The sequence below is a fragment of the Pungitius pungitius genome, chromosome 2, assembly GCF_949316345.1.
Source record: "Pungitius pungitius chromosome 2, fPunPun2.1, whole genome shotgun sequence".
Lineage (NCBI taxonomy): Eukaryota > Metazoa > Chordata > Actinopteri > Perciformes > Gasterosteidae > Pungitius > Pungitius pungitius.
This window is the reverse complement of record NC_084901.1, coordinates 18,321,155-18,344,603: the sequence shown is the minus strand read 5'-3', so window position 1 is coordinate 18,344,603 and position 23,449 is coordinate 18,321,155. Positions and strand designations below refer to the sequence as shown.

General features: G+C 41.5%; 4 protein-coding genes across 12 annotated transcripts; 3 read left to right on the top strand and 1 right to left on the bottom strand.

Annotated features, from left to right (window-relative positions):
• The first annotated feature begins 367 nt into the window (after positions 1–367).
• On the top strand, positions 368–1,919 carry ccdc85b (coiled-coil domain containing 85B). Its single transcript, XM_037461941.2, has one exon. It carries the CDS (start codon positions 1,211–1,213, stop codon positions 1,811–1,813), a length of 603 nt encoding a protein of 200 aa, XP_037317838.1. The 5' UTR covers positions 368–1,210; the 3' UTR covers positions 1,814–1,919.
• A 5,735-nt stretch (positions 1,920–7,654) lies between these two features.
• On the bottom strand, positions 7,655–11,539 carry fosl1a (FOS like 1, AP-1 transcription factor subunit a). 5 transcript variants are annotated; one of them, XM_037461937.2, is made up of 5 exons: positions 11,364–11,538; positions 11,134–11,249; positions 10,588–10,863; positions 9,521–9,628; positions 7,655–9,414 (listed from the first exon to the last, which is right to left on the bottom strand). In XM_037461937.2, exons 2-5 carry the CDS (start codon positions 11,242–11,244, stop codon positions 8,845–8,847), a joined length of 1,065 nt encoding a protein of 354 aa, XP_037317834.2. In that variant the 5' UTR covers positions 11,245–11,249; positions 11,364–11,538; the 3' UTR covers positions 7,655–8,844. The 5 variants fall into 5 exon arrangements, with proteins under 5 accessions (XP_037317834.2, XP_037317835.2, XP_037317833.2 ...); XM_037461938.2 differs by having other exon boundaries at positions 10,588–10,860; positions 11,134–11,539; XM_037461936.2 differs by having other exon boundaries at positions 11,134–11,538.
• A 1,960-nt stretch (positions 11,540–13,499) lies between these two features.
• On the top strand, positions 13,500–18,477 carry yif1a (Yip1 interacting factor homolog A (S. cerevisiae)). Of its 4 annotated transcripts, none has more exons than XM_037462234.2 (10): positions 13,500–13,518; positions 13,741–13,836; positions 14,234–14,284; positions 14,789–15,027; positions 15,653–15,757; positions 16,376–16,454; positions 16,540–16,597; positions 16,697–16,852; positions 16,982–17,075; positions 17,771–18,477. In XM_037462234.2, the coding sequence occupies exons 3-10, from the start codon at positions 14,254–14,256 to the stop codon at positions 17,927–17,929; spliced, it is 921 nt and encodes a 306-aa protein (XP_037318131.1). In that variant the 5' UTR covers positions 13,500–13,518; positions 13,741–13,836; positions 14,234–14,253; the 3' UTR covers positions 17,930–18,477. The 4 variants fall into 4 exon arrangements, with proteins under 4 accessions (XP_037318131.1, XP_037318129.1, XP_037318128.1 ...); XM_037462232.2 differs by having other exon boundaries at positions 13,505–13,523; XM_037462231.2 differs by lacking the exon at positions 13,500–13,518 and having other exon boundaries at positions 13,706–13,836.
• Positions 18,478–18,603: 126 nt separating this feature from the next.
• si:ch211-145o7.3 (forkhead box protein N2) lies at positions 18,604–23,233 on the top strand. Of its 2 annotated transcripts, none has more exons than XM_037462230.2 (5): positions 18,604–19,305; positions 20,172–20,798; positions 21,060–21,181; positions 21,480–21,535; positions 21,947–23,233. In XM_037462230.2, exons 2-5 carry the CDS (start codon positions 20,211–20,213, stop codon positions 22,297–22,299), a joined length of 1,119 nt encoding a protein of 372 aa, XP_037318127.2. In that variant the 5' UTR covers positions 18,604–19,305; positions 20,172–20,210; the 3' UTR covers positions 22,300–23,233. The 2 variants fall into 2 exon arrangements, with proteins under 2 accessions (XP_037318127.2, XP_037318126.2); XM_037462229.2 differs by having other exon boundaries at positions 20,169–20,798.
• The last annotated feature ends 216 nt before the right edge of the window (positions 23,234–23,449 follow it).

Genomic DNA, 23,449 nt, shown 5'->3' with positions numbered 1-23,449 from the left:
CTGTGTTTCCATTTACTACCATGCCATAGGCCTATGGTATGCGAAGTGGCACTGTAAACCTCAGAGGAAACCACCAACATGTCCGATTACGGTCTAACCGACGTGTCAAAACAGCAGTCATTGCAAAAAGGGAAACTTCCGAGAAAATAATCAAAATAAAACTATTGTCGTTGAAGAACATGTTTTGATTGAAACCCAACAAAGTTTCCCTGAGATAAAAGGAGAAAATTTCATTATTTTGATGTGTACGGAATATACAGTGCAGTCAAAACAAATGCATTTTCGGTATTTTCATTGAAATGTAATGCGCGAATGCTTTTACTTTGAAGGCTCTCCAAACATCGCGTTTCCGGCTGTGCTTCAGCTCGCTGCTCGGTGGAGTCTCAGCCGTGAGAAGTGGCGGAGGCGGACATTGTTGTGGTAACAGTCCAGCCCCAGAGGATGCACAGCGGCGATGCACTTATTCTAAGCGGATGAACGGCAAAATTGGATTTTAATTTGTGTTGTTTGTTTTGCATTTTTTTTGAAGATGAGTCGTTTGTGAAAGAAAAATAAAAAGGAAAGAAAGAAAAAGCCGCTGCGGCCGCTGCAGCGAATACGGACTCGGAGTTCATTCAGCCCGGTGAGACGATGCCAGCGACGTAAAAAAAAAAAAAAAACACACACACACACAACATCTGCAGGGTGTGCATCCCAGGCTGCTGGATTAAGCCTCCGTGGATCGACGGGTCTTTTTCCCCCCTGTACATATAGGCCACCGAAGCCCGCGGGGCGGCCCGTCGCCTTCGAGTACGCTGCGCGGGGAGGTAAAACGAGGACAGCGGTATTCCTGGAGGCCTTTGGAGAACCCATTCTGCCGTGGAGAAGATGACAGATTGACATTAAAAACGGGAGGTTCGCGGCGCAACACGGCCTCGTCGAGACGTCATCCGCGCAGAACTGGGTCCAGCACAGACGAGGGCTTGAGTCCGAGCGCCTCGAAGAGAGCCATCTAAAGAGCAAAAAATCACATTTTGTGGTGCCATGATTCGGCCTTCGGGTCCGTAGTGATCGCACAGGCTGACATCTGGGAAACACACGGCGTGCGGAGGAAGAGGATGTGATGGCTCTGTGTTAAGCGCAGAAGCACCCAGCTACACCTCGGCGCTTTTAATACATTCTCAGGCACCATCTACTTGAAAGGTTTTTTTATTTATTGTTTAAATCGAAAATGGGCAGCGACGGTGAGATAATAAATCGGGAGCTGTCAAAGATGTCTGACGAGGATTTGCTGGCGTGCTCCAAAGAGGAGCTGGTGAGCCGGCTGCGTAAAGAGGAGTCGGAGAAAATAGCGGCTCTCATCCAGCGAGGGCGGTTGATAAAAGAGGTAAATAAACAGCTGCAGGGACACCTCCTTGAAATCAGGGAACTGAAAGTCATCAACCAGCGGCTGCAGGAGGAAAACGTGGAGCTGCGGGACCTGTGCTGCTTCCTCGACGACGACCGGCTCAAAGTGAAGAAGCTGGCCCGGGAATGGCAGCTGTTCGGCCACCACGCCGCCAAAGTGATGCGGGAGGACCTGGGCGGCTACTTGAAAAAACTCGCCGACCTGGAGCGCATGCAGGACGGCCTGGTGAAGGAGAACCTGGACCTGAAGGAGCTGTGTCTGGTCCTGGAGGAGGAGTGCGTCAGCAGGAGTGACTCCAGCCCCGGAGGATCCTCCGAGCTCAACCTGCCCTGCATGGTGGCCCGGGACCTCGGGGACGGGAGCTCGAGCACAGGCAGCGTGGGAAGCCCCGATCAGCTCCACCTGGTGTGCTCACCTGATGACTGACGGCGGGCGGACGGCAGCAGCAGCCGTGTGGGGCTTCTCCGATTCCGGGCCTACGGTCTCTGTGGACTAGGGGCGACGTGATTGACAGAATGGAGACAAGGGGGGGGGGGGGGGGGGGAGCATCCTTTGGACGATGCGAACCAATTTGGTGCAAAAAAAGCATCAGGGCCTTCTGAATGCTGCAAAGATCTGTGCCACTAGGTCTTTGACTTGACAGAGAATCTACCACTAAAAGACATTTTCAGGACTTTACAAAGACATTTAATAGATGTTTGCCAGATGATAATGTTCCAAAATTTTACAGTATTTGTTTTCTAATGACTCTTCTGTTTTGGGGAGACTCTCCTTTTTCAGTGGTCTGTTGTTAAAAAAAAATGAAATGGGACCAAAAGACCTGGTCACATATATAAATTTGTCTCATGCACTGGACTAGCCTACACTGGTAGAAGCCTTTATTCTATTGCACTTGACAAGCGCTATCGTGGATCTTTAAATCCCAGATCTGATGATTCATTTCAATCCAGTTTTGAGCCATAATTAGTCCACTGAATTCCAATAGCACTGAAATAGATGAGTTGTAATAAAAGAAGAAAAAAAAATATTTGATATTTGCTTTTGCTATAGATGCCCAATACTGTGTACTATTTTATGCACTCTCTTCCTCAGGACAGGATTGGAGTGCCATATGTGCATGACGATTGTCACAATTTGTACAGGCCTGTTAACCAGTCTGATGTGAGGGCCCTTCAGGTTTACTGTGCGCGTGCTAGAGCCGCAGTGACGAGCCAGCACACGTAGGCATCAGACATGGTAGATGTCCTTTGGACCTCACTCAGAGCTGAACGGAACAAGTTCTGTAACTTTTTTTGAAAAAATCCAACCGGAAACTCTTTGTATCAAACTGGAAGGTCTACAAGTTTTAATGATTTTTATTCTATTCAATCCAAGCAGTTTGAATTCACTTGTGTCACATTTCTTACTTTGTTGTTGATGTTCAATTAGCTTTTCACGGAGTTGGTTTGAGTTGACAACGGTTGGCTCCATCTTCTGTAACTCATGCTTTGTACTTACCCTGTAACATTAACTCTGACCCTTCTTTATCTTGATTTATCTGTATTAACTAGCATTAGGCTACTAACCGATTTCAGTTTAAATCATAGAAAATACACATGGATTAGAACAGATTTATTTTGTCGTTAGCTGTTTATTGGTTGGCTGCTCGTAGTGCATTGAAGAGCTTTAAATACAGTGGGTATGACACTTTGTGCTGTTCTGACCTTTCTTTGCGTTTGTGACTTTGCAGAAACAAGCATTTACACATTTACATGACACAGAATGAAGGATTGATTTGTTGTTTTGACCTTTCGTGTCTGAACCGACTGCACTTGACTGATGCGCCCGTCACGTCACGCGGGGCCGACTTTATGGATGTTCATCAGTTTTATTTTTGGATCCTGGTCTGGAGAGCTGAAGAGCGCAGTAATGCTTTTAACCACTTAGCGGTGCACAGACGTCCTGTGACAGCAGCAAACACACACATTCTTTCCTCCATTATGCTCTCAATCAGACTCTTGTCCCATCTCAATTTCCAACCCAGTCTCCAAAAAAAGCGTGAAATGGCTACGTTGGTCCACCGTGATAAACGTAGTCATGTTACGTTTTCCCCCAAAATAACGTTACTATGTTACGTTTCTTTTGGCCCATTCATTTACATTGCTTTGCAAATAGGTCACGTGACTATCAAGTTTCCCGTTAGTGAAAAGAAAAACATGGCGGACGGTCAGCATAATCTCCGTGAAAAACACAATATTTTAAGAAAGCATCAGCATTTGTATGCATTTCGATGGCATTTCTAGCGAGAAGTATGCGTTATTCTTTCATAATCTTCTATCAGAGACTGTAGAAGACCTTCCGTTTATTCGTTTCTGCGAAGATTTGAGTGTCCCTTTGGGAAAGCGTGATTACGCAACGCCTTTAACGGCGCATTATTAAAAAAACACTTCCAGTGGGGGCGTTACCGTAAAGAAGCGTTCAGCCTTAAAGCCACTAATCGCCAAACAAAACAAACTCAAAGAACTCGAATCACATTATGACTTTTTAAACATAAATTCCGTTATTTTTATGAGTTTTCAATGAAAGAATGCATCATTTCCGGGGGTAGGCATGCCCGGGACATCCCGAATTATGGGCAATTTTGATTTGTCCAGCTTTTTGACAGCTCCAGTCCCGACTTCCAATCACAGCCTCCTAAATCAATGACGCGCCTAAAACTCTCGGTTCGAACATTACGTCTTGTTTACATGGGAAAGGGGGGCGGGGCTTCGCCCTCAGAGCGGAGCGTCATTTCTCGCTCCACACGTCTCCTCTTTTTACTGGCCAGGAAAACGGGCGATCTATCCCACGTGGGTCTGGCTCCATTCCATTGGCTCTGACGAATCCATAGAGAGGCGGGACTTATAATTTGCCCGGCAAACGGAGAGATTTGAGCTGCATTGCTTCCACTGTGCGTGAAGTGGCCGTGAGGCCTCCACTAAAGTCTCTCTCTATTTGTTCTGCTTTACTCAATAAAAGTAAAACCTTTACAGATATACTGTCCACACACTAGGCTAACATAATGGAGACTTCCAGGCTTCGTCCTTTATGTTTTATGGGGATAAAGCCCCTGTAAGTAGTTTTTTCCCAAGCAAATCTGAGTTTCTTCTTTTTTTGTGTGTCCCATACAAATATCAAAATATATATACTGATTTTCACATCCAAACACACTCACTTATGTTCCCTTTTATCATGACAACAAGAAATTTCAAGATAAACCTTTTGCTTTCATAAATCATACAGTTTTAGTGTGTAAATGCCCAGCAGTGTACGGTCCGGGGGCCCCTATCGGGCCACTTGTTAGATGGTTCGATTAGTCTATCACTACTATACTTTGATCTGACGACTAATTTGCACATCATGCTCGTACCGGCATGGCTTCGCCCTTCCCAGGCATAGTTCATCATCTTCCGGGGTCCTATAGCCAGTGTTGGGAAAGTTTACTTTCTACATTAACTAGTTCAAAGTTTAGTTTACAAATTTTAAAAATGAACTAGTTCAGTTCTTTTTTTCCATACGTTGCTGCGAGCTATTTTTTTTTTAAATTATTGCCACAGCCCAGAACCACAGACAGCAATTATTTTATCAGTTTTAACACTGAAGCGATGCATCAGATTTAATTTTCTTATCCAATTTGAATCCTTATCCAACCAGGGTTTACATTAGCATTGAGGGGACAGCATTTCCCTAATGATTCTTTGATGCTATGTTGCTGTCTATTCACTCCACACTAGCAGCAGTTGCAGAGTTTACCCCTACACTACATTCTCAAACACATGCTGCTTAAATGGTCTTTTTTAAATAAGGAATTATTAAAAGAAAAACAGGACAGTAATCATTAAGGTGCAAATGTTTGCAAAGAAAGGTCAGATTCCTCCCATCCTCACCGACCTTGTCAGTAACTTCATAAACTCTTTAAAATTATTATACGCCGCCTCTTTGCTACACTTATTAATGCGCGTTTATGGTGTGTTTTCTATAGAAATCTGGTACCCCATTGAACGATGTTAAGCTGAACGAACGCGCCGTTCATAGACACCAGAATGAACGAGAACAGTGACGTTCATCGGGCATTAATACAGTACGTTCAGTTCACGTTCGCCCAAAATATCAACAAGTTTATGAACTATCGTTCAATGAACGCGTTCAGGCACAACACTGTCCCAAAAGGGCCGGGATCGCACCTCACCCAGCATGCCTCGGCCTTCACTTTTTTCACTACAGAGTTTTGTTGCACCCTGTGACTCCGGCGTTAGACTCCTTCGACTGAGTTTTAAGATGGGTTGGATGGGTTACTGACTAAAATTTATGCCCCCACCCCCTAACTGCCTCAGGGAAACTTGTAAATATAATAAGTCAAATAAGTCAAACAAGCAAGTTGTATCTGGTTTAACCCTTTTATTCCTGTAGGCGTTTTTTAGGTCTCATGCTGGAAATTGCATTTACACACTAAAACTAGGATAACGCATGTCTGATGATAGTGACAGTGAGTCTGTCGATCAAGATGAGGATGGAGACATAGTAGAGGTTGAAAATCCTCCTTGTTGAACACCCCACAATACATTCTGTGCTCCCTCTGGCATAACATTTCTAATGATATCATGTCCCCCCCTTCAGTATTTTAAGACATTCTTCAGGTTATTGTAGGCCAGTTGAATGTGTATGCCATAAAATTTGACACAAACAAGCCCTTTAAGTTTACATGTTTTGTATGTGGATTTTGTACATACAGTGTTGGTCATTTAATTTCTTTGTTTAATATTTTTGAATTTATGTTTGAATCCATTTGTGGTTAATGTGCTCAAAATGCACTACTTTCTTAATGCTTACATTGCTTGTTTGACTTATTATATTTACAAGTTACCCTGAGGCAACAGACCTAAATCAAGTTAGGGGGTGGGGGCATATATTTTAGTCGGTAACCCATCAAACCCATCTAACAAGTGGCCCGATAGGGGCCCTCGGACCGTACACTGCTGGGCATTTACACACTAAAACTGTATGATTTATGAAAGCAAAAGGTTTATCTTGAAATTTCTTGTTGTCATGATAAAAGGGAACATAAGTGAGTGTGTTTGGATGTGAAAATCAGTATATATATTTTGATATTTGTATGGGACACACAAAAAAAGAAGAAACTCAGATTTGCTTGGGAAAAAACTACTTACAGGGGCTTTATCCCCATAAAACATAAAGGACGAAGCCTGGAAGTCTCCATTATGTTAGCCTAGTGTGTGGACAGTATATCTGTAAAGGTTTTACTTTTATTGAGTAAAGCAGAACAAATAGAGAGAGACTTTAGTGGAGGCCTCACGGCCACTTCACGCACAGTGGAAGCAATGCAGCTCAAATCTCTCCGTTTGCCGGGCAAATTATAAGTCCCGCCTCTCTATGGATTCGTCAGAGCCAATGGAATGGAGCCAGACCCACGTGGGATAGATCGCCCGTTTTCCTGGCCAGTAAAAAGAGGAGACGTGTGGAGCGAGAAATGACGCTCCGCTCTGAGGGCGAAGCCCCGCCCCCCTTTCCCATGTAAACAAGACGTAATGTTCGAACCGAGAGTTTTAGGCGCGTCATTGACTTAGGAGGCTGTGATTGGAAGTCGGGACTGGAGCTGTCAAAAAGCTGGACAAATCAAAATTGCCCATAATTCGGGATGTCCCGGGCATGCCTACCCCCGGAAATGATGCATTCTTTCATTGAAAACTCATAAAAATAACGGAATTTATGTTTAAAAAGTCATAATGTGATTCGAGTTCTTTGAGTTTGTTTTGTTTGGCGATTAGTGGCTTTAAGGCTGAACGCTTCTTTACGGTAACGCCCCCACTGGAAGTGTTTTTTTAATAATGCGCCGTTAAAGGCGTTGCGTAATCACGCTTTCCCAAAGGGACACTCAAATCTTCGCAGAAACGAATAAACGGAAGGTCTTCTACAGTCTCTGATAGAAGATTATGAAAGAATAACGCATACTTCTCGCTAGAAATGCCATCGAAATGCATACAAATGCTGATGCTTTCTTAAAATATTGTGTTTTTCACGGAGATTATGCTGACCGTCCGCCATGTTTTTCTTTTCACTAACGGGAAACTTGATAGTCACGTGACCTATTTGCAAAGCAATGTAAATGAATGGGCCAAAAGAAACGTAACATAGTAACGTTATTTTGGGGGAAAACGTAACATGACTACGTTTATCACGGTGGACCAACGTAGCCATTTCACGCTTTTTTTGGAGACTGGGTTGCAATTTCTCTCTTCAACCAATTCAATTTCTCAATTCCCCCCTGAGCCATGTATGTATTAGTTGGAGATTCGCTCCATTTGTTTAAACACAGAAAAACAGAACATAGTCATGTCATTTTAAAAATTTGTTATTTCATCTGAAATTTAGGAAAGGAGAGATAATATGGTTATAACTGGGGTCAAATAAGTGTCCTTTTTTTAGTTGACCAACACACGCAGATATTTGGTTTACAATGGTATTAAATGCGGCACGATGGGTAAGCTGCAACCTGAAAATATTTATTTTTTATTGCTTAATTTAAAAAAAGCTGCAGATCAATATTCCATCAGCTGAATCAAAAACTCCTCTCAATATTCACGGTCTCTGTGGTGTCTGTGTTCAATTACAATTCGAAATAATTTAATCTGACATGTGTTCACTTGTAGATGCGGTTAAGTTTAATCATATTCTTTTGTTGTTTTTATAATAATAATATCACACCATCACAAATATCACATGGTTATTAACTTTTGCTTTTTATTGCCTGTGAAGTAGTAGATCTTTAAGAAGAGATTAAAGTAAGGCACTGCCCACCAAAATAGTTCATCCGTCAGACAATAAAAACATTGAAAAATATATATTACGCTCTCAAGAATAAATATGGTTTAACATGATCTATATTAACTCCTATGGCCCAGCCTTAGTGGTCAAATCTTTGCATCGACAATATTAGAATTCATAAAAGATTGATAGAAAAATAAGGACCATTCACATGAATAAGTACTCTATTTCCCTTTGAGGGGAAGTTCATCAAATGTTACACAACATAACGTAACAATGTAAAAAAGTATTAAATGCATTATTTTATAGAGTTATCGCTATTATAATATATTATCAGATGTAGTTATCTGAGTTGTACTATTCTAGAATTCTGCATGCAATGCTTAGTTTTTAACCTCAAACCAACTCATTCCAGCTATTAGCTATAATGATAGCTTTAGTATCATAAAGACTCAATACTTAAAGGAGTGTCACTTCCTGCTACTAATTAGCATTTCATCTCAAAGAACCCACTTTCTAAAGAGAAGAAATGACGCAGATGCACTCATTTTGAAATGGTTATCCGGATCTCTTCTCATTCTCACTTCCCTCCGGTTCACCGGAGACACTCTTGGTCACACGTGATGAAATCAACAGTAGTGTTCTGCGGCATTGCATCACAGACTGATTACGGTCGGCGAGTGCAGGGAGTGATCCGATTGGTCTCCGCTGCTGCTGCTGCGGCGATGAGCTATTCCGCATGGCTGCGGGGCTTGAGACTGGTGGGTGCCTCCCTGGTGTGACGTGGCGTGGGGCGTGGCGTGGGGCGTGGCGTGGGGCGTGGCGGAGGCGGCGGTGTCTGAAGAGGCAGAGGGATAGGTGAACACCATACCAGCCGTGAAGGCCAGGAGAGACGGCGTCAGAACCGGGGTGTGGAGAGACTCGGATTCAGTGGCGGAGGCCGCCGATGTCACGGGCTTGGTGGGGATGGTGATCTTCGGTTTTGGCCTCTCCGTCTTCGGCGGCAGCTTGATCGAGGACCGGGGTCTGCTGAACTCCTGTGGCTCCAGTTTGATGCCTCCCACAGAGGAGGTTGATGGAATCGGGTCAGAATCCGAATCCGAGTCCTCAATTTTACAAATGGGACGGTGAGCCTCCAGGACCAGCTCAAGCTTGTCTTTCTCCTTTTGTAGTTCAGTTATTTCCTTCTGCAACTTGGACTTCACATCCTCCAGTTGGTCGGTCTCCTGCACCAGGGGAAAGCAGAGAGAGACAGGCGTATGAGTAAAGTCCCTTGAGACCAATGTATTTAGTATTAATCAGTGTTTGGGCATTTGAACAATGTTCACTCACATTTTGCAGCGTTTCTGTCAGCTCCCGGCGGCGATTGCGACATTTGGCTGCTGCCAGCTTATTCCTCTCCCTTCGTATTCTGCGTCTCTGCATCTCTTCTTGGGATAACTAGCAAGAGAAAGGGGAAGGTTGAAGGTTAAAATCCATCAAATAAATTAACCTGGCGCAGTGAGTCAAACTCTAAACTCCATTGTCTGTCTGCAGTTGGACTGAGACAGTTCGGGGTGCCATCATAGACTACGTGACACATGTGAAATACTACCACCATGTGTGTGCCACGAGTCATCACAGTCATGGCGGCTGAATGGCATTGAAACGTCTGATCTTTTGTGCCAATGTAACACTGACTCCATCCAGCACGCGGCTGAATAATTGATGATGAAATATTTCCCGCCCTTTTGGGGCGATGAGTCACGCTCAAGCCCAGGTGGTGACTCAGGTGTGAGTCACACAACATGACTTGCCCCTGTGAGTCACATGACAGTCCACTTCCTGTCCAATGAGAGTAGAATACAAAGAACAAAGCTGTGACGGATATGTGCCAACATGTGTCTGATCAAACCCAGAGAATAGTAGCGGGGCCACAAATGCTATCGGTTCCTATGGTCAAAGTGACGTTGAACTGGGTCACTTTAACATCTATGAGATTGGGTTTCGACACAAACTAACTTTACTCTGCAAACAAAAAGCAGATCTTTGTTAACAGTGTGTCAACGTTGATCCTTCAAATTGAGTCAACAAAGAAACAGAGCGAACGTCATCACTGAACAGTAACCGTAAGAGAAAATAGAAACTTCTTTTAAAAATGTATCAAATAAAACATTTTCTTAACCTTTTATTGTCGTAATCCTATTTCTAATTGATTCACCTGATTTGTAGGTCAGAGAGGAAATGACACAGTGACTATTACAATATAATGAACACTAGTTACGAAATAATGTACCGTCCACACCTCACTATCTGTATTCCCTCCAGGGGAAAAATGCCTCCCTAGATAGCTTCCTCCTGGTCGACAACTCCACAATTATCAGTGCGTAAATGAATGTATGTATTTTTGTAAAGTTTACCCGATCTGTTGCTTCATTTCTTACATGTTCATCGCTCCTGCGCCTTGTCGAAGCAGTAGGGTGTGCGGCTGGCCTTATGATCCCTGGTCTGAAAAGATGGGAAGGCGGTGGACCCAGAGGCCGTGACCCCGAGAGAGTTGGGTAGGGAGGCACTGGAGATCGGGAAGGGCCCGGCGGATGCATGAGAGTGGGCTGGACCAACCACTGGAGGTCCTGGTTGCTTGTGATGGTATTCAGGCTTGGTACAAACTGACCGCTGCTAGCCATTGTAAACTTCTGGCAGAAAATTGATTGAAAACATTTGATAGATAAAGTTAGTGGAAGTAAAACAAACAAACACTTGAGGTGTGAAGAGAAAGAAAAAATCTGATGATGAAGCTTATCACGGTTACATACACAGAATGATAAGTTGTATAACTACACACAAATGACACATTATGTAAAATAAACAGTACTACTTCATAGAAGCTTGACATCATCCGCGTTGTATTTTACTCTTACAGTAAAGTTCAGATTGAGGTAAGCTTTAGCATGAAGCACACCAACCTGCTCCTGCTGTGTAGTAGAAGGGCTGGAGGTTCCCTGGGAGTCTGACGCAGAGACGCTGCCTGTGTACGCCGGGTGGCCTCTCCCTTGACTCCCAAAGTTTCGATACATCCTTTCTGTTTGAATGAAATGAAAACTATATCCAGCGGCGGTAATAAAGACTTCAGGTCCCAAGAAAAGTACTTTTGAGAATAATCTCGTGTGTAAATTCAAACTCTGGTTAAACCCACTTTATTGCGGTAAATCGGTAGAGTCCAAACGGGAGCGTCTTCAAGGGGGGACAAGGAAATATCGACTCGTTGTTTTTCCAAATCACCTAAAAGCTCCCCGAAGAAAACTGCTGTAGAGCCTCCTGTCCTTAGTCATGCATCTAAACGCCAAGGTCTGGGATTAATTGGGAGGTTGTAAACTCTTAAAGCGGTAACATAGGTTCGCCACGCCCCTTTGCACTTACGGGAAATAATGTTGTCTGGAACCTCACACGAATCAAACCACGTGCCGTGACGTCACTGACCATATATGGTGAGAGTTTCCTCCTAAGAGTCAGTGTCGGGATTCCTCAAACTGAAACCCCTTCTGATGCAAAGGTTGAAATACTACTATAATTTCCTACTCCAGTGGAAGTGCTTTCACTTATGTAATACACTTTATGTACGTCAAGGTCATAATGTATTACTAAATGCTTATGTTTTATCATTTTTTCACTATTTTTTACTTTTCATTACTAGTTCATAACATAAGTTTTAACATAAGTTTTTTTTTAATTTAAATATAAATAAATACATTAACACAATTGCACTAATACTTTATGTTGATATCAAATCATATAACATCAAAAGTATTCACTTTTTACTCCTAATAGTTAATACTTTTCTAAAAATAAATAAATTGTACTCTGATACGCTTACATTTTAAATATGAATATCAAGTTTGCAGTAGTGGTTATGAAATAAATTCGAAAGTGTGGATGAAGCTGGGTGCATGCTGTGCCTAATTGTTTTGAGGTTTTTAGCAGTCACTCTCTCTTCACTAACCAAATGAATGTGTACACATGCCTGTGGGGATGAGTCAGTGCATTACCACAGTTACTCATTTATATCTTCATACTTTTCAACAAAGTATTTTTTACTTGCAAGCACAATATTATTCATAGCAAAGATTTAAAAACTGCATGCTGTAGATTTTGTAAGCTTAGTCTGTCACAACAGCTGCTGACCTTGCAGTCACAAAGACAGAGTTCCCAGCAAGGGTTGATTTCTTATAACTGTTCATGAACCAGTGTCTCACATTACAGCTAATTCTTCACTTTTACATTTTTTTAAAGATTTGCTAAAGTTAATAGCAAAGACAGGACGTATTATTTTTTTCACAGGAAGGAAGAATGAAAAAAATGGTGGAGATTAATCATCCTCATGTGAGTAGTGGCCTTCTGTCTCCTCATAACTTATGAATGAGAATACAGACGATGACCAAACAGTGAAACTGCCAGGAGCACGATATTTAACAAAGCCTACCTGATGCTCACGGGCCCTTCTCACTGCTGTCTCACATTTCAACAGAATTACCGCCTGTCATAAGGACAACACACAAGCAGGATTGGGTTTTTTTTCAAAGGGTTTGATGGTGGTATACAAAGTGAATATGGGGCAAAGGTGAGTGTCAGATGAGTAAAGTTTCTGGAATGCATGATGCGACACTTGCTATGTCTCTTATTGGAACATGTCCCGACATGTGGAGCACCCCCCCCACACACACATACACCACCACCACCACCACCACCCCTACCACCCCATTACATCTATTCATCCACCAGCTGTTTCATTTATGTTTTATTTGATGAGAAAAGGTCTGTTCATCAAACATGCGAGCAGACCTTTTTTTTTTTACATTTTTAGATTTTCCCCACAAACCCCCCTCTACCCACCCACCCCCACACACACACACACACATACACATAAAAGCATCCTTATGACACCTACTTAAGATTGTTTGGTTTGGTGGGTGTTGTCTTGTCAATTCATGCTTGTGAACCTTAATCATCATTCCAAGATTGTACAGTGCAGTTTTACACGTACAAAAAACCCGAGTCATGGTTTGGTGAGGCAAGAACTGCAGTTATTCAATTGAATAATATCATATTACTTCAATCCAAATTGTTTGGGAAATATGATTTATTTTGACATGAAGTGTAAAAGGATATATAGATTAGCAGTTCAATGTGGATAACTTGAGTACCCAAGTATTGTAGGGGTGGTAAACGTACACATCCTTAGTAAAACTGCAACCAAATATTCTTTAGAAGCAAAAGTGAAAGTCGCAGCTTTCATCTGGTCCAAATGGGTCTTGTTCTAACTGCATGTTAAAGAGTGTGCAGTATAGACTAATGTAAGGTAATGTTATGTTAAGTTTCATGAATTTAACATATGCTTATCATTTCGTTTGTAAAGTATGTAGTGGACCAGGTGGGAGAAATGTGTAGATTAACGTTAAGTTAAAACAAATAATGCCACAAATGTCATTAAAACGCAAAGTTAAAATAAAGGAAGAGTCACATCATGGAAGTGGAGGCAGTAACTCTATACTTTCATGGTTTTTACTGCCACGCAGGCACACCGAAGTCAACCAACCGCAGTGCATGGGTGGGATCATCACGAACAGTCTGGTAGCCACGTAGCTAGCTAACAACATTAGCGTTAGCTGCAGGTAAGTGCTCGTTATCTACCTCATAGACATGACATTACCCCTCGTAAACACCCTGAGGGCATTTGAAAATGTGACTGTTTGATATATGTTTTCCCACCGAGCGTTACTTGAAGGTATGATGATATATTACCTTAGCCGGCTAGCTAGCTAGCATCAACTAACTTGTATGGTGACGTTAGGCTAGCTGGCAGGTATTAGCATATGTGGCTATGTTCCAAGCTGGCCTCTTAGGGACTGATCTCTTGTACCGGTAACTAATGAATGTTAATGTTAACAGTGCTTAATTTAGCTTGCAGATCAAATATAAGCTACGTATGTTAAAGTAACGTTAAGCTAACTAGCTGGGCGTTAAATAAGCGGAACTGTAGCTAACGTGTCATTGTTTTTTTTTTTTAAGAAGCCACAGCGAACGTCACGATGGACTTGCCACATCAGGGGTACCGAGCAAGTAAGTAGAAATATGAGTCATCACGTTAACATCATTCATCGTTTTTCTAAAACATTTTGCAAAATATCCGTCCATGGTTACTTCCTATTTTCAGACTCGAGCTTGACCCCGTAGTCACAATACAAAACCATTATCCCAGTTTGTTAACCAACCTAACATCTAAAATGAAGCAGTCTCACTTAATTCACTTTGTTATCATGTTGTGGAGAATATGTTACAAACACAAACTAGAACCTCCGCCATCTGTTTGAACATTTTGAACAAAACATTAAGGTTTAACCTTTTTGAACGTAGGATTTATTGAAGAACTAACATTAGTTTGCTTTATACTGCATTCGTTTGAACTGTGGTACTGTACCTAATAAACTATCAACAGAGTGTAAACCTCTGCTCTCTCTTATATTCACTTAGTGGTTTTAATGTCTGTTTATATTTGATTGTGTTGAAAGTAGGATAGTAACTATGAAATGTAATTTGTATTTCTTTTACTCCATCTATTCACAGATAAACCGAGGGCTCGTGCAGCTCCTCCAACAGCTGATTCTATCCTGTTTGATGACACCAGCTCCGCAGCTCTGAACAACCAAGGTTACTACACTCCTGTGTACAACATGGCAGGACCCTCAAACGACATGCAAGGAGGGGCAGTGCCGAACAACGTCTTTACTGACCCGATGGCCAACGCCGCAATGATGTACGGCTCCTCGTTAGCCAATCAAGGAAAAGATATGGTGAACAAAGAGGTGAGAAGAGGTTTGCTTTTGATCTGCTAAATGCTTTCAAATGGGCGAGTTATTCAAGTAAAAAAATACAGTTAACCTTAACAACAGCTTTTCACCGGCCACAAAAATGTGTCTTGGGTACACAATCTCAAGTGGGCAGTCGTAATGCTGACGCTGCACCAGTTGACTTTTTTTTTTTTTTTGCCGATTAAGTTTCATAAGTCTGTCATGCTGATTCCGATTTTTGTCCATTCCAATTTTTTGTATTTTCAAAGAAGTATAATTGACAGCGTACATTTGTGTAACTTTTTGTCCAAAATGTATGCTCTCAATTATACTTTATGTACGGTTGATGAAACATTGCACAGTAAGTAACCCGCTATAGCTGAATGACAGAACGTACCAATCAAGCCTCTTGATATGGAAAGATAACATCAAATACAGCTACTCTGAAATGCTTCTTTGCACAATAGTTGCTAGAGTGAAAACATTGTTTTTTTTACTGGACTGTTGGATTCAAACACAGGTCAAGTTACAAAGACCGGAGTTAATGCAATGGACATGCCTGAGGGCATTCACGGCCTTTTTGTTTTCAAAATATGCCGATATAGTAGAGTTAATGTTTGCACTTCTTTTTTTCTTTTAGATCAGCAGATTCATGTCTGTGAACAAGTTGAAATACTTCTTTGCAGTGGACACCAGATATGTATTGAAGAAACTTATGATCCTCATGTTCCCCTACACGCATCAGGTAATCAGTGCCATTTCATCCATCCAACTTTGTCCTACTTCAATGTACTGGATGAAACAAAACATTAAACAGCATGCATAACTGCTTGATAATTTCCCCATGTATCTCAATTTTCACCCACTTATCGATTGCAAACCATATAATCAGCCTCTTAATCACCACTCCAGCTTTATTTATGGACATGAGAATGCTGTGATTGTGAGTGGATTAAAAAAAGCACACCAAGATCATTTCCCACACACTTTGACTCACTGAGATTGTAAACTAAGTCCCCTCTCTAAACAATTTGTGCCCTGATAATGTACGAACACAGTGCAAACTTGACTTCCAAGACCGGGGTCACAACAAGCCATACTGAAGAAGGAACTTCTCGATTTACTTTTCTGAGATTGTGCTTTAAGTGCAGTATTTTTCTCTGTATTTATACTAATGCTTTTGCCTGATTTATTAATGGGCTTTAACCTCAAGTTTAAAATCGATTTTTATTCATTTTATTGATTTTTTTTAAGCAGCTTATTGACCCTTCAGGTGAAATAAAGGTTACATAACACCATTAGAATGTATTATTCTAGTCCGTTCTGCAGGTTGATTCGTACTGTACTTGTGTGTTGATGGTAGGATTGGGAGGTTCGTTACCATCGAGACGCTCCACTGACTCCAAGACAGGATGTGAATGCACCAGATCTTTACATTCCAAGTAAGTTGTCTATTAAGAACAAAATGATTAATGGCAGAGCATCTACAATGCTGATATATTTCATGCAACACTTTTTGTATTTCAGCGATGGCATTCATTACCTACATTTTACTTGCTGGGATGGCCCTCGGCATTCAAAAACGGTGAGGGACTCTGGCTTATCTAATTTACTTTATGACTTGAAGTCAATTTGTTTTCTATCAACAAGTGAAATAAGGAGTGTGGATTGTCTCTGTGTGAAGGTTCAGTCCAGAGGTACTTGGACTGTGTGCCAGCACCGCCCTCGTGTGGGTCATCATCGAGGTCTTGTTGATGTTGTTGAGTTTGTACCTGCTGACCGTACACAGCGACCTCTCGACCTTTGATCTCATTGCCTACAGTGGATACAAATACGTTGGGTAAATATCATGTTAAACTCCAATAAGTATGTGCAAATTACCCTTGTAAATAAGGCATTTTTAAATTAAACTATGTAATGAATGTATATTGAAGGACGTTATGAATATTCTTTCATGCTTCTCCTCCAGGATGATCTTCACAGTCTTGTGTGGCTTACTGTTTGGCAGTGATGGTTATTATGTGGCACTTGCCTGGTCCTCTTGCGCCCTCATGTTCTTCATTGTAAGTATCTTATGCCGTTTTTGGAAGTTCATTTACATTTTTAGTCCTTAGTTTTAACCTGTAAATTTGTATTAGTTTGATCCAAATTTTTTTCCTCCAAACATTTCATCCACTTTTGGTCGACGACAGCTCAAAATGTTTTAGTCAATTCTTTTTCTAGAATGTTTTGCCTCTTAATTCTAGTATTCAAGTATTTCAATGGCTGTGTCCTCTCATTCATGAAATAAGATTGAGCATTTCTGTCGATCCAGTTAAGCCACAACGATTAATTTTGTCAGATTTATTTTGCATACGGTTTAATGTTTTCATTATCCGACAAAAAAGCACGTTGAATAATTAAGAATGCAGTTTTGCAGTTATTGCAGTATTGTTTTTCTTCAGTGAAGCAGTATTTGTTGTTCAAAAAGATGATCATTTCCTATTTAATTATAATCATTTATATTCTATCAATAGATTAGATTTTTACATATTTAAACGTTGTTTTTTTCCCAGCGTGTTTAGTGCACCTGTGTTAACTGTGTTAATTACGCTGTAGTGCAACAAAAAGTATGCCATCTTGCTTTATTTCACAGTATTACATTTTGGTCGTCGTTGAGGTGTTTTATTTACAATCATTATATTCTATAGTATTTTACAAGAAATCATTTTTTTTTGTGGCCTTATATGCAGTTTAAAGGTTTTTCTTTGTTTCGCAGGTTCGATCTCTGAAAATGAAGATCCTTCCCTCGCTCTCCTCGGACTCCATTGGAACTGGACCAAGTGCAAAACACCAATTCCGCCTTTATATCACCGTGGCAACTGCATTGTTTCAGCCCATCGTAATATACTGGTTAACCTCTCATTTGGTCAGGTGACCGTGATGCATTCAATGACTTGAAGTCCAATTTAAATGGAGCCAAAACATTTTGTTGTTGAGTGTTTGTACACCTGCCTTTATATGCTAATTTGTCAGTAAACTCAAAACGTACGTAGACGATGTCGAACAGCAAAGTGTGTTGGGCTTATTAATGAAGTGTTTCCCTGATTTAACCATTAAGTATGACAGAAAATGTCTCATGTAAATCCATTCTGAGAAATACTTGTTTTTGGCCACCTGACGGAAGACAAGGGCTTTCTTTATGAGATCATTTTATTCAGTTGGTTACCTTTTTATAGAATGTCTTGCACCCATTTTACAGCACACACACACACACGCACACACACACATAACAGACATCAAACGCACATTTAACGAATGATTTAATTAACATTGTTTTGGTATGGCGGGTATGTTGCTGCATTATTTCCCTTTCTCTTGCGAGTCTTTGATCGTATTTATCTACATTTGAAAAAAGCATGATAATGTTTGGATTTTTTTAGTAGAAAAAAATAAATCTATTTAGCTTTGTGTACTCAATTTTAACCGTTCGTGGACCGAATGTTTATTTCTTCTTTTGCCATTTTTTACTCCCCACCATTTCCTTCTTGTCTAACCCTTTTGCATTTTGCATACTTTAAAACGCTTTTTTGTCTTGGTTAAAAATGATCATAGGCAATTTTACAACAGTCTAACAACTCTGTCCTTGATTATTACTACCTTTTTAGAATTCTAACCCCAAGTTCTTTACTTAAGCCAATGTTGTTCCATTCCAAACATATTGGATAACCTTGTTATACTAAATGTTATTTTTGTGACTAGTAAACACATTTATTTTGATGCATTCCATCTAACACATGCAGCAGCAACGCCCCTAGTCGAAACCAGGAACATCATAGTGGGAAACATTTTAAACTGGTAACAAAGTAAAAACTCATTTTGAGGCTGGCGTTTTAGATGTAGAATGATATATTTGGATGCTTGACTGCATGCTTTAATGCCCGTGTGATCAAATGTGGTGTCAATGATTTTGGACATTTTGTAGTCTTTTGGCTTAAAGTTCCTGCTGACGTATTAAAGCAGCTGAGGAGACGTGAACCTCTGGTAGAACGTTAAGCGCACACCGGAAGAACGTGCGACAAAATGGTCATTGTGATTCTAATTTGTGCGGGAGCGCGCTTGTGAACGCGCACACTGCAAAGCGTCCTTTTCGTTTCCATGGAGACCTCGGACGGCAACACAACGCGGACGGATAGGTGTCCGATTCCGAGGCTAGTTTTGAACCCCACAAGTCTCACCTGAACTCTTGAACGACGTGGTGTGAACATCCATGGAGCTCTGAGGTCGTGCAGAATCAGCGTTTCGGGTTTTTTGGTGAGTAACAAGGCAATATGAGGCATTTTGAAGCGCGAGGTAACAACACCTGTGGGGGGAAAGCTGCTTTCTTCACTGAATGTAACTTTATATTCTTCCGCCATTTGCCCCCTGAACTGCCTTGCAGAGCCATGTGGCATCACATAAAAGGATTTATTAATTGCATGTCCCTCTCATTGGGAGTTTTTTAAGCACGTTTCTGTTTCAGCGTAGCTTCGGTATGTTTTAATGAGCATTTACGGCTTTGTAATAGACCTGCACCTGTCCAGTGGTTTTTTATGGTTCATGCGTGTTCTCACACAGTGGACTTTGTACGTTTAGGGGATGCTCACTGGAGAGGAACGGAAAGCTAACATTTAACGGAATTGTTTCTCTACTGCAGCTTTTTCCATCAGCTGGTTTAGTTTAGTTTAATCAGTCATTAAAAGCAGCTTCTTAAAGTTGGATTGACTGCGCCTTTACAAAGGGGAAAGCTATGCAAATACTTACAGGGTGATTTCCCTATTGTTATTTCTGTCTGCTGTATGCTGATCAGATGGTCTTTGTGATATTCGGCTCAATTGCAGGATAAAACTGACTTCTGCCCATTTTACAAAGTGACTCTCTATATTGTTTAATTGGATTGAATTTGATTAGATTGTAATTGCACCCATTAAATGTACCATAAAAGCATTTTTGCATTTAACCAAAAGTGATGTACAGTAATGTATAGAGTGACAGAATAATTGGTATGATATACTAATCGATATATTACAGACATATTACATATAAATGTGTGTATAGTTAACATTTTTAATCCAGATTCACAGGAATAATACCTTCCAATTTTGCTTGATTTGATTGATTTCTGTCACTTCTTGCAGCAGTTTGCTGAATGCTGCGGGAAGTCACCACCTGGGGGAGAGATGGAGAATAGCTGCCATGCACTGCCCCCCTCGTCTCCTAGCGCCTCTGGAGGGTCCCTTCCTTTCTCCCCCTCGCCGCCGCAGCAGACCGCCTCAGACGGCCGCGTCTCCCTCCCGCTTTCTCCTGTTTCGTTCCCCTCGTCCCCCGCCTCGCTTTCTCCAGCGACAGCAGAGTCAATTCAGTCGTCCTCCCCCCTCTCCCACTGCCCGGAGGGGCGAAGCGTGCAGGGCCTCAGCTGGGAGAACGCACCTGAGCAGGATGACCTGACCTGCCTCAACTGGCTGCATCAGAGGTGCAACCTGCTGCCTCTGCAGTCCCTTCACAAAATGCCACCACTGCCTCAGCCAGAGTCCTACACCCGTCCCCTTCCTGGCGCCTCTTCCAAACCGCCGTACTCATTCAGCAGTCTGATTTTCATGGCGATAGAAGACTCGCCAGACAGGAGGCTTCCGGTGAAGGACATCTACGATTGGATCGTGAATAACTTCCCCTTCTACCGGACGGCCTCCGGAGGCTGGAGGAACTCTGTGAGACACAACCTGTCCCTGAGCAAGAGCTTTCGTCGTATTCAAAGGGACAAAAGCCAGGTGGGGACACATCTTATGTTTACCACATTAAGAGCCATTTGATAGTGTGTGTGTGTGTGTGTGTGTGTGTGTGTGTGTGTGTGTGTGTGTGTGTGTGTGTGTGTGTGTGTGTGTGTGTGTGCGCCTAAATTATAGAATGGATGTTCAAAATACTAAACTAAACTTCCCTCCAGGGAGGATTGGAATCATGTACTTTGTGTTGAGGGTGCTATTGTTTTTTCTTTGCGTGTTTTAAATGTGTTTCACATGGTTGTTTCTCAGTCGGTGGGTAAGGGATCGCTGTGGTGCGTGTGCTCAGAGTATCGACCGGCGCTCCTCGAGGTGCTGAGGAAGACCCACAGTTATCACAGCACCAACATCAATCTATTAAACAAGCCTGCGCTGTGAGTAAGCACATAGTCTGAAGTATATGACCAAAGAATTCATCCTTTTTATATTGATCTCCAATAATTGTTAGCTATAAGTGTAAAAACTAAAAAGAAAGGTAATACTTCTTGTCAGTTCTACCAAATGCTTCTTGGGTTTTTTCTGTTAAAACAATACATTGTATGGATTGTTTTCTGATCAGAGCCGTTTGAGCGGCTTTGCCTGCAGCGGACGGGATTTTTGAATAATATAATATTTAAATGATGCTCTCACTGAGGTTTATTCTCTGTACTTTTCTTACTATTTTGTGTGCAGATTGGAGGGAGCTGAGTTTGTGGTGCCTGCAGTGTGCGACTCTATTGAAATGTCAGGTTAGTAACAAGTTGACCCACAGCAGTAAATTAACACATGAGCTTACATATTGACCCTTTATGAGTTGCCTTTAGTCCGCAATATTTTATCAATGGACTGATCTCGCTCCGTGACACTTTTATTACCTGGTACTTTTTCCTTTCTCTACAGCTTTCTCAGCATGCAACATTGTTCCTGTGTTTGTGTTCAGCTGTCTTGGAAACAACCTTCTATTACCTTGGCAACCAAGCAATAGTCACACTTAGTCTCCTTTATGTCGCCTCATTGCATTTCCAGCCTTATGGGGCTATATGGGCCCATGTGTTGGACAGTCTGATGTTCAACTAGCTTCCATAAAAACAAGTTATTGATATTAATGTCTTACTTTCTGACTCCTATTTAACTGGATGTGTTGCTTTTCTCTCATGCAGATCCTCTCTCGCACGCCCTCCTCCTCTCCACACCCTCATCCCAAATACTGACAGACAACAACCCAACTTTCTGTGAAAACCCACCGTGCCCTTTGACCCCAGATCACGAGGAGCTTGTCCCCATGGAGTCGGTCGACTACCAGCCGGGGGAGGTCATTGAGGAGATGGAGAAGGACCCCCTGTCAGACAGCGGGTACATTGAGCTGCACTATTACGAGTCTCACCAGTATCAGTACCTGGTGCTGCCGGGCGACACAGAGTTGGACCTAGAGACTGTGGAGATCTTTCAGCTCGATGCCGAGGCCCAGGAGGCTGCCGGGTCACTGCTGGACCTGGCCGGCGGCGTATATTAATGTAACATCCCATTTAAAAAATCAAACACATCGTAAGCAAATACAAAGAAACATAATTAGGGGTTCATGTGTTAAAGTCTTCAGTGAAATTGTAGGACCACAATACAAGTTGGCTGCATCATGCTGAGACGTTGATGCTGCTGTGAGGCTGTTTTTTTCGAGTAAGGTAATTACCATTGATCAGCTCCTTAATGGACTAAAACGAATATGGATCATAACATAATATACTGTATGTTCAGGCTCTTTTAATGCAAATGAAGAATTTACCACCATACAATGACAACATGAACAAAGACTTGTGAGTGTAATGTAACTTGGAAACGGGAAGGAGTAAGTATTATTGAGAACGTTTGTAGGTGGTTTTATACTCATTAACTTCTTTCTCAGGGTGGTGGAATTGCTTCCAACTCAAGTAGAAGTTTTAATTCTCAAGTTAAAGAAGGTGACCAAATGTTCTTTATAAGAAAGCTTTTCAGAGGTTATTTATGAGGAAAGAAATCTTATAAACACTCTTAAGTTGTATATCTTGTTCTTAACACTGTTACTGCCACCAGTTCTGAAAAACCTGCCTTTCTAAAAGTAGTTAAGTAAAAGTATTTTAACTTGCAATTAAAGATTGCTCTCAAAAAATGGGAACAACCTTCTCAATTAGTACTTACAATTGTATTTATTTTTTGTTAGTCTTTTAATAATGTATCCTAGAGTTGACTTCATGTAGGCTATGTGATTTAATATCACTCAAGTTTTTTAATTTTCAGTGAAAACTTAGATATAAAAAAGTAGACTAAACTGTCTTCAATCAGGCCTAGTTTGATTGGAAAAAGTAATAATACAAATGAACTTACTGCCATTAAAATGACTTTATGTTAAATGTCTATGTTAATTGCATGTGTTTTCAAATAGTTTAGACCCTTTTGTCACATAAATAGAATGTTATGCCGTTCTTGTTAATAAAATTTGCTTATTTTTAATGTTTGTCTATTTTGAAATGCACGTCAGTTTTATTTAACACCAAACTTGTGTTTTACATCTATCCCGTAGTTCCGTATTCGTACAACGATGTAGCTTAGCATTACAGAACTACATTTCCCTGAAAGCGAGCGTGCAAGCTGGGTATTGTAGTTCTTAAACGAACCGAAGCGCAGACAGG